This window comes from Anopheles coustani, chromosome 3 (assembly GCF_943734705.1).
Source record: "Anopheles coustani chromosome 3, idAnoCousDA_361_x.2, whole genome shotgun sequence".
Taxonomy (NCBI): domain Eukaryota; kingdom Metazoa; phylum Arthropoda; class Insecta; order Diptera; family Culicidae; genus Anopheles; species Anopheles coustani.
The window spans coordinates 24,404,118-24,420,122 of NC_071288.1; the positions used below are offsets into that span (position 1 = coordinate 24,404,118).

General features: G+C 44.2%; 1 protein-coding gene across 12 annotated transcripts in view; it reads left to right on the plus strand.

The window, feature by feature from the left end:
• Nucleotides 1-866: 866 nt before the first annotated feature.
• Nucleotides 867-16,005, plus strand: part of LOC131261196 (glutamate-gated chloride channel) — a 39,812-nt gene continuing 24,673 nt past the window's right edge. For 6 of the 12 annotated variants that reach the window (XM_058263156.1, XM_058263154.1, XM_058263152.1 and 3 more), the window contains exons 1-3: nt 867-928; nt 1,240-1,352; nt 15,489-15,556. In XM_058263156.1, coding sequence (XP_058119139.1) covers nt 867-928; nt 1,240-1,352; nt 15,489-15,556 — 243 coding nt within the window. Of the gene's footprint in view, nt 929-1,239; nt 1,353-6,628; nt 6,697-15,488; nt 15,557-16,005 lie in introns of all 12 variants that reach the window. The other 6 variants (XM_058263158.1, XM_058263159.1, XM_058263162.1 and 3 more) reach the window with 2 other exon arrangements.

The window sequence follows — 16,005 nt, forward strand, 5'->3', positions numbered from 1 at the left end:
CGTCCGAAGGCTTTGATGTTTGCTGCGGTTTTGGCTTTGAACTGCCGGGCGGGAGGGAAGGGGAAAAGTCATCGAGCGCACGGCAAAAATACGGCCATAGAAACGAAACCGCTCCTAGATCTTTATTACATTCCAGAAGACGTCAATATTCTTTTTTGTCCAACCCTCCCTTTGTGGTTTTGAGAGTTAAAATGGTGTTTTCTGAATTTGCACGTACACGAAAACTAGTTTACCTTCCTTGCCTTCCGTGGAACTTACGTCATTTTCAACCCCGTTCTTTTGCACCACCGTATCGATGGCTTTCCATCATCAGGGAAGCACATTTGCACTCGTTACACTCCAGCCGATTCTCGTCAGGACAGCTTCTGCCGGAACGAAACCCCAAAAGATGATTTTCTCTTTATTGCCGTTGCTACCGGAAAGTGTAATAAACTGCTGTCGCTTAAATACACAGCCGAACCAACTCACCCACCCCAGGAAGCCGTAACCTGGGAGCGGGAAAACCCGGGCATTAAAAAGCTCGTTTAGCTGTATCGCAGCGCTTCATCTTGGAAACGGTTCAACTCGAGTTGGACCGCGGCTAGACGGAGGCTAGATATAAACCATGACTTAATGCTGGCGTATGCTCCGATGGAAAGGATTCCGATGGGGTTTTTCCAACCCACTTCCCACCCCCAGAGTTTGATGAGACACTCTCGGCGCGGGGATGATCAAAACGGGCGCCAATGGTCGTCGTTCATTAAAAACCGTCGCTTACATTTAACAGCTGCGCGTGTTCTAACTCAAAACCCCTTTTTACCTTTCGCTTTATCTTCCTCTTTCTCTCTCTCTTTCTCGTTCGCAGGATCAAACTCAACGTTTTCAGAATGGCCTCGGGCCATTTCTTTTGTGCCATATTTTATTTCGCTTGCCTGTGCAGTGCGTCACTGTAAGTATCGCTCGGTGGGCCGATTAAATTCCCTTCTTCCCGGGCGCACACGATCATTGCGCCGATTAAAGCAAACGATGTGCTCAAGATGTGCTTCCGGCCGCAAGCGGTCGCACTCCATTGTGCGCCGGCTGTCAATTAACGCACAATGACGAGCCGGCCACGAGTCGTAAAGCTGGCGTTGACAGACGAGCCAACTTGCGGCCGAAAGCATTTCGCGAGTTCCGTTCGCACGAACCATTGCTCATCCGGTCGCACCCGTTACCTTTTTTTTCCCTTTGTTCTGGTTTTCCTCACCCCTACCACGATAGCGCCAACAATCCGAAAGTGAACTTCCGCGAGAAGGAGAAGAAAATCCTCGACCAGATCCTCGGCGCCGGCAAGTACGACGCCCGCATCCGACCGTCCGGCATCAACGGAACCGGTAAGGCAAGCTTAGTGTTCGGTACCGCGTACTTTTACTCTTCCGTTCTGGCTTGATTATACACTCTTTCGTTCGGTATCGGTTCGTTTTTTCGGTCGTGTTTTCCGTTGTCTTTACCCAAAAACCCTTTTAGTTTTTGGCTAATTTTCGGGGCTTTTCTTCACCCGGTAGCTTTTACGGTAGGCGCATTCTTTTGTACCAGTATTCGAAACACAGGCATCCAAACAAAATTCTCCGTTCGTAGTGTTGAAAGTTATATGCTGCCAGTATCTTTATACGTTCCCTTATTTTCACTGCAAAGCTAGTAATTTTTCTAATTTATTTTTTCAAGATTATTCCACTTTGTATTCAAACAGGTGATCTTCCACTAATATCCAACCACAATGGACGTGGTTGCTATTGTTTATTATTTTCCTTAGCACGAATTTAAAAATATTTCTACCATGATACCAACATTTCAAGGGGATACATTTTACAGATATTGGTGAAATGTTGTTTTGTCTTTAATCATTATCTATCAAACCAATGGAGTCGATTCAACTGGTGATCTTCAGCACGATCGTCAAGTGATTGAATAAACCAAAATAGGAGTTTTAGCTCGTTGATGACTGAAAACCCTATGTCGGTCCAAACGGCTACTCGTCGAAGGATGTTCGTCTTAAAGGTTTTGGGCATCTGATGAAGGTTCCTAAGCAATGGCAGCGATTTGTAGGTTTATGTAAAACCTCGAGAGAGAAAGGAAATGGGAGACGAAAAAAGGAAAACTCTGATTTGCTGCGTGGAATAATTCGCAACAAAAACGGAAGAATCGAAATACCGAAGCGCGTCTTTCGGTACTTTTTACCCAACCCCAGCTCGGATGACACAAAGTTTCTTTATCAAAATGCGAAATCACCACATTTGAAACCGAGGCGACCGAAACCTGCCGGCAACCTTTGGCTGGATCGTGGAACGAAACCTCATTAAAATAAAATAGACCAAAAACAACAACAAAAAAACACACCGTGCGCAGTCAATTTGGGAAAGTTTTCAATGGTTTTGTTTTTTTCTTTTGTAAGGCCAGATTCACCCTGACCTTTCGTTTCTTTCCATTTCCCCCCTTTTTCGCTGGCAGTTTAGTGATGCGCATTTTAATCGCATGCAAATGAGATGCCAAAATGAAGCAACTGGCAATGGAAAGCCACGGGAGGAAAACAATCCCCCTACCACAACAACAAACACACACACACAAATACCCTCTCGAGAGGAATGGCAGGACAAAATTTGCCTCAAAGGTTGGCCGGAAAATCCCGTCGAAAGGGTGCAGCACCAAATACACCGACACATTCCCAACGCTCAACGGGACAAATTGCTCGCTTGAGCTTCAAAATAGCGACTAAAAGGTGCTTTTCCTTTGCCTCCCTTTTGCTTCCGTTCGAGGTTCGGGGTGGAAAGTAAAAAGCATACAACAAGACGGGTTTTGAACGCCCGCCATGTCGATGATTCGTGCTGGGAAATTTTAAAACGTCCAAAGCAGCTTTCGCTTCCAAGCAGGTAATGGAGGAAAATCTTACGGCTCATATCGTTCGATCTACCCTTTTTTTCCGGGCCCAAAGGAATATTGAACTAGGCCGCCACCGCCACGGAAAGGTACCAGTTTTCGTAAGCCTCCGGAAAGCCTCGCCCATCCTTCAATCATACAAATTGCCAAATTAGGCACACATGCACAAAAAACAGCCCCCCAGCCAAGTGGAAAGAAACGCTCCGACCGAGGCTCAACGGAATCTAGACGATGGTTGAAGACTTTCCGACGGTATGGAAAGTCCTCTCCGCGAGCTCAGGGATTGACCGAACGGTTACTTTTGAGCCAGGTGCGTCCAAAATGGGCCCAAATTCTCTCAAAACGCTTTCCCGTCCTTCCGAGTTTGCTTGTGTTAGTGTATCTCCAGGTAATCGAGACATTTTGTTTTCCTTCCCCTTTGCGCTTTCCGCGCGGGCGACTTTTGTGCTCGCTGATCCGATACTGCCCGCTTCGGGATCGCAATAGGCCATGTAAATCATGAATTTGAATTTCTCTGCGACAAATCGATCCCCACTCGAGAACGGTTTGACATTTTCCACTGAAAACTTTCATCGCCTCCCCGTAGAAGTTCCACCTTGTTGTTGAAAAGGGGGTATGTAGCGGCGAGGTTGGAGGAGTGGGGTTGTAAAACTTTTCCCCATCTATCATCGAACCGTTCGCTCTGTCGCTTACTTTCGGGCTACCAGTTTGTCATCCGACGAACTCCACTTTTTCGACCGAGGCCATCAATGACCTTAAGCTCATCTTTGACTCGATTCTGAGGGGATGCCACTGCCAGCGCCCCCTCGCACCCTTGGTAGGAGTTACTGAAAGAATTTCTCGGACGCCTCGGAAGGGAAAACGGATGCAAAAGAACCAGCCATCGAATTTGGGTCGCTTCGGTGTGCTTCGCCGTCGCCTTCAGGGCGATGATGTGGTTGATTTGTTTTCACGGTATCATGCTCGCTTTGTTTTTTTCTTCTTGGTTGATTTTTCCAAGTATTCATTCCACTTTTTTTTTCCTCCCCTAAACTCGCAACACAAATTGTTCGACGAGCAGAACCAGCAACGGGAAAAAAGAGATTGGGTTGATTGTTGCGATGTTCGTGCCAGCGAAGGGACTGGCGGGGTCCCATTAGGGTTTAGCCGTGAACCGCACAAACGGGGCAAAGAGTTTCTTACAGAGTGCCCAGTTTTTGGCAGTTAGCGAAAAGTAAAACTTTGCTTCTGAATTAGTGAGTTAGGCAAATTGTCTGACCCGCCCGTGGTGGCCGGTGCGCGTTGGACACTTTGTTTGCCTTTGGCAACGCTTTTTCCCCCTTCTTTCCAACTTACACAAACCGGTTTCTTTGTGGACGCAAGTGGACATAAGCTTGTGTTTTTTTTCTTGGTCAAAAGTAGAACACTGCTCTACTGAACGAAATGGTTCAGGGTCTTCGAGGTGGAAAGGGAAAAACTTTCTACTCGGTTTCAAAATTTGTTCAGCAAATTTTTGACTAAAATTTGGAGAATTTGGAGGGGTGAACTGCTAGCACACTGTTGTCCAACCAAAAAGAACACCTTTCTCACGCTCGCTTGTCCTGTAGTAATGAATTTTCCCAAGCTCCCCCCACCCCGGCAACCATTTGCCCCATGACCCGCGCACCCGTAATCGACATGGATGGCCGGGCATTAATCTTTAAACGGTTCGTGCCAGCTGGAAATGCTCGCAACCGAACGCCGAAACGTTCGTCCGCACCATAAAGGATGATATTATTGCACTCTCAGACGAACATTTGCCTTAAATCGCTCCCATCAAGACAAGAAATACAAATCGTCCGCAATATACGAGTGAGTGAGTGTGTGTGTGTGTGTGTGTGCCCTACCACCACCACCGGAGGAGCCTGGCTGGGCAGCTCGTAAAACTTTCTTTTCTCAACCTCGTGCCGGGTTTTTGCTGTCCAATTGGATAGTTTTACTATGGAGACTATCGTAAAACACGAGCAAACCGTTCTCCACATCCTTGGTGGGATCCTCATGGTAGACGGGGGCTCACTCAACCCCCCATTCCACCTGTGCTGGTAAATTTTAGTGTCTGAACGACATAAAGTATCCATGAGCGCGGTTCAGTTCACTTCTCGTCTCCCGAGACGAAGGCACGAACTGGAAGGCACGTTTTAAAATAACGACAAAAACAAAAAACGAAGGCAATGTTTAACATGAAACTGACTTCATGCAAACACAGGCACACGAAGATACACTAGCAAAGGCAAAAGCTCACAAACAGTAAAATCCCGTTGAGGATTGCCGATGGATGCTGCCATTCAAGAATGTACATAGACAGCGATGAAGATAAACTTGGCGGCGAAATAAGCTGACCGAGGCTGACGGTTCACATTTACAGCCTTCGAAACACACCACGTCTTCGATTGTACAGTTTCTCGAGCGCTTGCTTTCGTTGTAAATAAGCTTTCCAATTAGTTTCTCGTTCGGAGTGGATGCGCATTCCCGAACGTAACACACCAAACACTGCCGTACGCAGTATTTGTCTTCTGTAAATAGTTCTTTCTGCAACACTCTGCTGCTAGAAGTAGATCAATCGGAACGCCTTTACGCCACAGTGTCAACTTGCGAGTGCAGCGACACTTAAAAGACACGCTTTGTCGCGCCCAATTGGACTCACTTTTAGGACAAATCGCGCAATCCAAACGTCACATCTGACCACGGATGTCGAGCGGTAAAGCAGCCAAACCGGACACCCGCTTACACCTAAATTTTGAACACATTTCCATCGTTGACACGCAAACTACACACTAAGCTGCCAAACTTTCAGCACACACGAGCACAATCGCTTCGCGGTGTCGATGTAGCCGCCCGCTTGCTAGGATCTTTTACATTTTTCTTTCACTCCCTTTAACAAATATAATCATATGTTTTCAAATGTACTGCTTTTCAAAAACTCCACCTTTTTCAGAGAAACATTTTTAAAAAATTACACCCATTTCACCGAGAGATGGAAAAACGGGGCAGACTGGTGTACGAAAGAAAATAATGCAAAAGCAGCTTTGGTCGAGCGCTACTTTCAAACCGGATGCGGTTATCATTTACTGCAGCTTCCAAAGATGCCATTTTGTGGCTTGCAGGTCATCGTTGCCCGTGCCCGATGTACCGATAAACTCAAGATCGATAACTGCCTGCTCGCTAGTGTGGAGGCTTCAAAACTCGATCGTACGATCGCGGATACGAACATCGGTGGGGTGGATCGTCGTCGACGCCGGCGGTTGCCTATTAATCTCGCCTTGAACAACCATGATTTTCCAATTTCAGCCGTGTCTAGACTATTGACTGTTTCTCTTTTTCAACTTTCTTTTTTTTTGATTCTCTTACGGTGTGGTACAACACAAAAAAAAAAAAAACAAACGAACACAAACACATTCCGCCGGCGCATTGCAAATTCGTGTGTTACATTCAATGCAATATCGCACCTGTTCGTTCGCAACCGCTAACGAATTCATCGAATCACGCTCGATACCGATAACAACGGGACAACCGAACAAACAAACAAACAAACAAACAAACGAACGAAAAAAAAAAACAATAATCGAAAATTACGGAAAACGAACAATTCATTGAAAACAAAAAACCTCCCCACATACACACACACACACATAACCATCCTTCACAATGCTATCACTCATTCAATACCACACAAAATCGTGTAAAAAATATCGAATCACAAACCCCTATTACACATCAGATGGTCCGGCGGTTGTTCGTATCAATCTGTTCGTTCGAAGCATTATGACCATCAGTGATATTAAGATGGTAAGTTACAGTTTGTCTTCTGTCAGTCTCACACACAAAAAAAATACACATGATTTCTTATACATCTCGCCAAGTCAGAATAGAATTAAAAAAAAAACAAAACAATCAACCGAATAGATCCACAAACACACACATACTCCACCGCCATCACCACCCAACGCAACCTTAGCTTTCACAATCGCTAGTGTTTCGCCAATGCTACTACTCCGCCACCAAGACTGCTGCAGAAAAATTAAACAAAACCAACAGTTACTGTAGCCGTAGAGTTGATTTGGGATTTTGCTCCTGCGACCATTTTCGTTTTTCGGTATCATTCAGTTTGTTTTCTCCTTTCACGTTCACTTTGGCGTTCGGTAGCTTTTCTTTAGCGCCCTTCATTGTACAAGTCCTTTTTCGCTTGCGCGTAGTTCCAGCGTACTATTGCATTACGACTGTGTGCAACCGTACGGACCGTGTGTGTGTGTGTGTGTGTGTCAGTGAGTGAGATCACCTACTAGAACTACCAGCGCCATTTGTTGGGTGGAGCGAATTCGCTACCGAATCAAAAATTGACCATGTTTCTATGGATTCGTCTGCTTATCTTCGCCCCATTGGGATGCGATGAAGATTCGACCAATTGGCTTCCCCCGATCTCACCGCTACCTCACACGCTGCGCCCGGCGTTTTGTTATCTTTCATTTTGTTTCTGAGTATATCTGAAATAAAACTAGTTTGCTAACAGTTCTTGCAACCCTATTTTCTGCAACCCGCATTCGGAGAAAACTCTGCAGACCTTAGGCGCTCGTGTTGGGTCTTTTCTCCCCAAGGTTAACATACGAATTTCAAACCAAAATTTTAGCTTTTCCCGTTTTTCACTACGATTTTCTTGATTTTTGTCTCGAACCTTGCCAGTTCTTCTAACACCGGTTAAATGCTTGGGCAAACCAGTTTTTCCTTCATTCCTCGTTTCGAGTGCGTGTTTAAACTAGTTTTATTAATTATTACTTTCTGTTAGGAATGTAACTCGAACTCAGCCTCAAACTTCTAAACTTCATACAGAGCAAAACGTACTTGCTCTCGTCACAATTCCGCTGGCAATCTCGAAATGGCAAGTGGAAGAAATGAAGATTAAACTCCCAGAAATTAAATAATCATAAAAATATCATAATTATCTTCACAATGAAAGATGCTTTAAAATGGGCGAAAAAAATCTCTACTTGCTATCTCGGGTGAGAAACAATTTTCTACCACCCTCGCCAACTCGTGACGTTGCCAAGAAAACCTCCGCTAGTTGGAATGACTGCTTCTGAGTTTGCTTAGGTTTGTTTTCGTAATTGTTTCGATCGGTTGGTTGAATTTCATTTCCTACTCTTTTGTTTCGGTTTGTGTAGTTCTGTTCCTGTTGCTGGTTAAGTTTTGGCTTTTCGCTAGCAGCATCCGCAGGCACTATTTGCGTTTTGCGTAGAACTGGATCTTTCTTTTGTTTGTTGCGTGGTTTGTTCAAACATTTGATTGATAATATTACGATTAAAATTTGTTCGTCTAAGCGAAGAAAATGTTCACAATGCAGAGAGGAAACTGAAGGAATGTTGCCATAGGTAGTTCCTTTTTCAAGATAGGAAAGAAATGAGATGTCCTATACTGTTAAACAAAACAACATTCAGTACAGCTACTTCAAAAATGTATTGTCTTGTGGACATTTTTAAGACGTTGCATAGAAAAACCAAGTATGAAAAACGAAAATCTTTTAAACATCTGCTTTCGAAGAAACATTAGCATCGAAGCGGTATGTCTGCAACACCATGGTCAAAGCTGAACACCAACAACCATCCGTATTCGCTAAACAAACGCCACCGTATCCGCACTGCAGATTACTGTACGTTCCCCCTCTTTCCTACCTGCGGGTTGCAGATTCGCTTCCCCAGAGGACCTGCATCGATTTAAGCCATCGTGTTATTAAAAGCACGCCTTCGCCGGCTTATGACACCAGCCTTCATCATCTTCACCACCCAAAATACCCACCCATCGACGCCCGAAGCAGCACTCAGTGGGATTAGCTGTGGGGCTCTTTTTGTGTTTTTGTTTGTTTGCGTTTTTTTTTGCCTTCAGCCCCTTTATGCTGCTCCAAAGCTCCAATCCTGCAGGTGTTGCCTTTTCCACCGCTATTCCAATTAGGCTCGCCCGTACCGACGGGAAAGCCAAGGCCCCGGCCCCGACAGAAGTCAAGCCGCACGGTCCGGGTCGACGCTTCAACCGCAGGATGCAATCTCCTGTTGAAAAGCGCCTCCTGCCGGGCGCTTCATTTATTCATTGCATTTCAGCCCGATGTGCCCTTAAATTTGTGCGGCCAAAGCCGGGGCTTCAATTTGGGCGGGCGGGTCCATCGCTGCAGTCGAATCCTATAAATAAATAAGGCCACGCTTCCCCGCACGGTTCTGGGGTCATCAGACCCGGACCCCTTGCGTCGAGCCGCCGGAACTCCCTTGTATGCAGAGCGCAAACAAACCCGTTAGAGCCGACAATGGCGCTTCCTTAATCCTCCGGGATTCTCACGGGATTGAGAGGCACGGGAATCTAGGGAGATTCGTTTTTTTTTGTTATTATTTTTCATCCCACTTTTCTCCCCCATTTTCCCAACGGTGGCTCCATAGTCGAGCGTGACGAAAGTCCTTGAATATTAAACAACATCCCCAGACCGCACGCCCCGCACTTTCCGTGTGGTCTACCGGGGCTCCAAATTGGATGCTTCATTTCGGTGAAGCTCATTTCGGTACATCTGTGTGTGATGTTGTGTGTGCACTGATGGCACCCATGCTGGGTAACCTAGGATGGGAAGAACGGTACACGCCGGGGGTTTGCCAAATTGACATCTTTCAGCAGTCGGGAACCGCAAAATAATGCTCCGCTTATTACGATCATCATCCACCTCGTCAGTGCAAAGTGAAAAAAAAAACAAAACAAAATGGCAACAGAGAAAGCGTTTCACCAGCACTCCTCTTCGCAATCCCTTGCGTTTTAATGAAACATCTGTCCTTCCGACGTCCGTTCAATGGTGGACGGGGGGGACAGTTGTCATAACCAACACATGTGGCAAACCGGTAGCTGGTTGACCAAGGAGGTTTTGTTCCGGGAATCATTCCCTTTTTTTAAATTCCTTTTCTCTTCACGGGAAATTCGTTTGCTGTGACTGACAAGTGTCATAATTTTAATTTCATCCTCCTTCTTTAATTTTGAGTCTCATTCTTTTCACGGGCCACAAATATAATCCCGTCACATTGAAGAATGGTTTTACGTTAGTCTGGTATAATGGTTGTACTGTCCAGTTGTGTATTGACATGGTGTTTAAAATTTTGAATTTAAGGTGCATTCAAGATACACTTTAAACCACGGCTTGCAAATCTTCCATCCTCAATTATTTTTTTCGTAAACGTTGTGTCAAACACTACCATCCGTCGAGTGGGATCGTTTCATGTATAACTATGTTGGTTATGTCACCATTAAAACGAGGGAAAGAAAAAACACCCCAGCGTGTCCTTTTCGGTGCCCGTGTTAGTACAACGGGTAAGCATGTTCGCGAGTGCAAATCCTAGGAGCAAATAAACAAATCACGCAAACACATGTTGTGCCGGTTTCGTGCTCCACCTGTGTTAGCCCCGGTAAAAATACGTACCGGTTGTTAAGAAAATCCCAAACTCCGTACATTTGTTTTACCTTAACCTACCCCTATTCCCCCCTCCCCCTGGCCACACGCTAGTGTACCACATTCTTTCCTTTTTCAACACAATTTTCATTAAAAGTCCAGCACCAGCTTGGCACACGAGTTATGCGCGTGAACGTGCAACAGCTTGAAGTTTGCAGTCCTTGTCGTTAAGCTTTTCTATTCAGACCGCTTTACTGGATCTGAAGTTTTTGCTGCCATTTTAACAATTTAATACATTTTTGTCGTTTTATAACTCACCCGCTTCCAAGCGAAGGAAACAAAATCGACCAACTGGATTACTAACGGCTGCTCGTTTCCGCCACGTTGTTTGTAGTAGCGAGTGGGTTGGGGTTTTTTTCTTTCCTTACGCTCAGCAGTGGTACCCGCATTGGCCAGGAAATGTTCTGCTATGGTAAACGGAAAACGCAATTAGACGGTTACAACTAACAACATGCGGCTTTGCTCAAAAATGAAAACACGCATTGACCATGGTGTTCAGTCATACTTAACGCATATTTCCTTGCATAATCAATGTTTTTTTTAAAAAAAGGATCCCTCTTACATAAATTCACACAAACCATCTCATTTGTGGTGGTGAAGCCAACAGGTTCCAGTTTACAGTTTATATTCCACCGTACTTTCTTATCGCTTATGCTAATGTTTTTAAAACACGCACTTTTCCAATTACCAACATGCTGCCCGCCGTTTCTGGTTCTTGCGTAATGGTTTGAGCTGTTGACTAGTTCTTTTGCTTTTCTTCTATTTTCGATGGTAGTCTTTTTGAAACCTGTTTTTTAGAAATATTTTAACTCATAAGCTTTGCCTGTTGCAAACATTCATGCCTACGGGGTGCATAAAATTAATATAGTCATCAAATCATGACCATAGCATGATTTTAATTTAATCGCAACTTCTTGATATGTTTTATCATTCTTCGAACTGAAACAGAAAGTCATTTTTAAAGGCATAACAGAAGCCGATGATCATCCTTCTTGAATTTCAATTGAAAAGTTTACAACTTACACTTTATTGTAAATGATATTTTGACACATTGTTTTGCAGTCTATTATATGAGGATACTTTCATATATTTAAATGTTTTACAAACAAAATTTTTAAAAAAATTAACATTAACACTAATTTACTATGAAATGAATCTAAGAAAGTACGATTTCAATGAAAATACACAGTCTTTCATTAATGCAGAACTAAAACTACAATCAATCCATTCTGAATTAAATTAATATCATACTATACGGTTTTGAAACTATTGTACCAGATTTGATAAATACGAAACGAAAAGAAAAAGCATCATCTTCTCTCATGGTTTAGTTTTTCATCCCAACTAATTTTTGCTTTTACCCTTTAGCGCCAAAAGCAATATATTGCGGGTCAACCAACTAGCTTCCATTTATTCTCGATTACCTGGTGTTTCAAGCTCGTTGCAAATAGGTTTGTTTATGATGAGCATTTATTAAATGCCTGTGTTCTGCATGTCGCCCTTTCCATACGACACGTTTTCAGAGTTTGATGCATCCATAACAAGTTAACCAAGATTTCTACCCTCTACTTTCTTTTCTCTTTCAATAACGTGTTGAAGCAATGAAAACACTTATAAAAACGGTTTTGCGCTATCGATATGCTTCCCCATTGTTTATCCGCTTCCGTTCGAGTTCCGTTTGCCAAACTTTCCACACGTTTCAGGCTAAATATATTTCAATGTCGTTCCATTTCGATTGCTAGCAATTACGAGAAGGCGGCCTTAATGGCATGTAGACTTTGTCTCATTATGGTAAGTGACAGTGCGGAAAAACTTTTCGGCTACACCCAAATCGAGAACGCCCCATCCCGCCTGAGTGGTCATTCGTCCAATGGAAATCCACTGGCCGAGTGTTTATGCTATGTTAAGATGTTCAATGGAACAACTGTTCTCGGTGGATATGGCCCTCGGGTGCGTCCCGTCAGAAGACAACGGTTGTTATCTTTCCTTTTTACCACCCGGACGCCCACGATTGTACTGCGTGGTGTTAATTGTCCTCTGCCAGAATCCGAACCGGACCATGGACCGGAGAGACTGCGCGAAAGACAAACTCCCCCCAGAACCCTACTACACACATGCACAAACAAATGCACGAGTTCTGAATGTCCTCGAAAGTCCCCTGGCACGCCCAAGGGAGCCTGTGTCGTGATTCTTTGCCGCTCGGCGGAAAGTTTGCCGATCGCCGTCAGCTGTCGAAAATGGATTCGGACTATTTTCGTGTCGTCGTTACCCTGTGGACGGGAACGCTTTTCACCAGCGGTCTAGGACGTGGAAAATGGATAGGACGAGCGTTGGTTCCCTTCCACCGGGGAAACGGGGAAAGAAAACCTTTCGATCTAATGCGCCCTCCTTGACATGCCGGGCCGTTTCGGCTGTCGGTAGAGAAAATTTTCACATCTTGTCGTCCGCTCGGACGCATCCCCGGGGAGACCATATGGCACCAGGCCGGAAAGAGCTCGCCCTGGATGAAGTGCAAATGGTAGCGTGGAAGGCATGTTCTCCCAAGGTCGCTCGGCTATGCACCGGCACGTACGGGACGTTTTCCCCGAAACAAAAAACTTAAACACGTGATGGTGCATTCAGCTGACGATGGTTTGGCGCTTGACAATCTTCGGGACGTGCGAGAAATAAGGTTGTCTAGAATTGGAATGTTTTGGAATGTTCACGTGAAACAATATGCTATATTTATGCACCCATTATTTAGGTCACCATCTCAATTGGATGGTGACAGTTCGATTAACATGAACAGGAAATATATGATCGGAATATTCACAAGCAGAATTACCTCAAATGCGGTTTTTTGGACATTTTCTAGACCAAGAATAATAATCAAATACATACGAAATGAACTAAGCACAACGAATCAGGCTTCCTGGACATAATAAAAAGAAACAAAACCCATCTCATATGCCACTTCCATCCGGTGCGTATCAATTACATTCTTGAAATTGCTACAACACCTCTTGGCTTAGGACAATCCTTACTCCATCCCCCCGACGGAAGGAAAGCTAATTTGGGGTATCTTCCACGGGTGCAAGAGAGTGAGAAAAGGAAACAATACCATGTCTGCCAAGATGGGTTTTCATAGAGCGAAAGACAAAAAGAAAACAACATCGGGTACAATTTCCCGCTCGGAGCCAAATTATTTCCGAAGATTTTGGTCGCCATCAAATCTGAAAGACAATCCCGATGGGCGCCTAACGAGAGCCTCCGGGCTATATCGTGGTCCTTCAAGAGAACGCAATAAGAACAACCGGAGCTAGCGATAAAAATAACACGATAAACGTTGAATATCTCCCCGAAAAATGTCGTCGGTTGGAGGACAACTGTTTTGTTCTAGGATAAAAAAAACCTACGTCGGTCACTTGAGGTTTAATATATTGCATATGTTTGAAGTGGTTGGTAACAGATGCCCGCAAATGGAAGAGTGGAACTGTAGCGTTTCAGCTATGTGGTGCAAAGATACATTTTTGTGCCAAATTTGCCAAACGATTGCATGAAGGAAAATATATTATTCTTTTGCAATATGTTCATTATTCCAACTGGTTAAAAACGTTATAGATACACATGATCTTAACAAACTAATTTTGATATCCAGTTTTTAAGGGGATGAGGAAATAGTCATAAAGTTTCCTGCACTGTCACTTATCACGCGATTAGAATTTAGCATGAAGTCTTTGATTCCAAAACATGAACCCCTCATTGCAGCCATCTGTTCGCATGGTGCAGGTAGCGAAATATTTCCTTCCAATCGTCTCGAACGGACAACTATTGCGTCTACGAAAATACGCCCCGCGCGGCGCTTTGTGCTTTTTAGTGATGGCGTAATTGACGTGCCCTTACATTCATTCCACTGTGCGTCACCATGTTTTTGTTTTGTTCTGTTCTAGAATAATAGCAACATATGCACCAACTATCTTGCCACCTTGAACGATGCATACTAATGCTACCCCTTTCGATACATCCGAAAACTTCTAGCGTAAAGGATCGAAAGCCGTGCAGCGTCGAAAGCGACATTGTTCCACTCATCGTCTCTGCGTGCGTGTGTGTGTGTGTGCTGCTAAGAATAATTGTCCTTCCCTATCCAGCCCCGGAAAGTGTTCAAACTTTCGACGAGGCGACAGCCTTTCATCACACCCGCACACATACACCAAATACGAAACCTTTACGATCACTGTAGGTAACACCATACACAAACACATTCACAATCAAATATCACCTAATCAGACGGTGCGAAAGCAAAATAAAGTTTAAGTAATGTAATACCAACAGACCACAACCAAACACTAAGAGATTTGTAAACGAATTATAGTCGAGCTGTCAAAAATGTTGACAGTTGCATTCCGCCATCGATCGCCTCCATTACTTGTGAGCCGTGAGTCGTTCAATGTGCAAGCAAGCGTATCATTTTTTCTCTGCCCTTCACACAGTCCATTCATCATCAGCAAGCTGTTTCCTGAGAATGGAAATATGTCGATTGTTTTGACGATTCTTTCTAATCCGCCAACAGCAGCAAATTGAATTTTGTAGCGCAACAAAGACGTTCTTTTCGTTCCTTCTTTCCTTCTTAAGTTTTAATTCGTGCGCTTATGTTTCAGAGCTCAACCGAGAACGAAGCCTAACATCCTTTCGAACCCAGCACCAAAAGCGTTATGTTACTTACTCAACTCAACTGCCAACATCTCTTCTCTCTTTTCATTGTGGGCATCGTCGTCATCCGTTTGCAACTGTTTGCCTCGCGAATTTTGTCACATACCGCAATGATACTCGCAAAAAAAAAACAATAATCCTGCACGATATTTTACGCGCCAAATACCTGTAATATACGTGATTGCGTAAATCGGATCACCGAATACGGCTGCCATTTCCGATATATTCCGTTCGTTGCGACTCGATCGATGCATCGGTAACGGGACGACCGAAAAACGTCAAAAAAAAAAAAACAAAAACGTCGACTGCAACCGACTGTAAACTGACGACCTGATTCTAAACAAACAAATCGAATCCAAACCGCCAAAACCAAACTCTACTCAAACCATGCAAAAACGCGCCAATTAACTCACTCCGTGCACAGACGGGCCGGCCGTTGTTCGCGTCAACATTTTTGTAAGAAGTATATCAAAAATCGATGACGTGACTATGGTAAGTGTAGAAGTGCAGCGGTATATGGCTCTAGCAAAGCGTTAAACCGCCCTTGCACACACAGTATCGTTAAACAAATACCCAAATGCAACCGTTGGAATGAATTATTTAAACAAAAAAAAACAAAGCAAAGGAAACAACTACTCCCCACCCATATATAAAACAGCATACCAACCATCACAATCACGGTACAATCCCCCACCACTCCCGTTTCTCGTTTGACTGCAAGAAATCTAACCGAAGTTTTTGTTTTTCTTCTCAACAACAACACCCCACCTTTTTGATAACTGATGAAGTATAAGTAAATTTTTGCATTACCCACCCCAAAACCGCCCCGCCCAGAACAGAACCAACCAGTACAGGGACCAGAAGTGAATGCAACCGAAATCTTTTGCCCACGTTTTTCCGCTCACTATTGGTTTTGTCGCCATGTTAAGTCTCCTTTGATT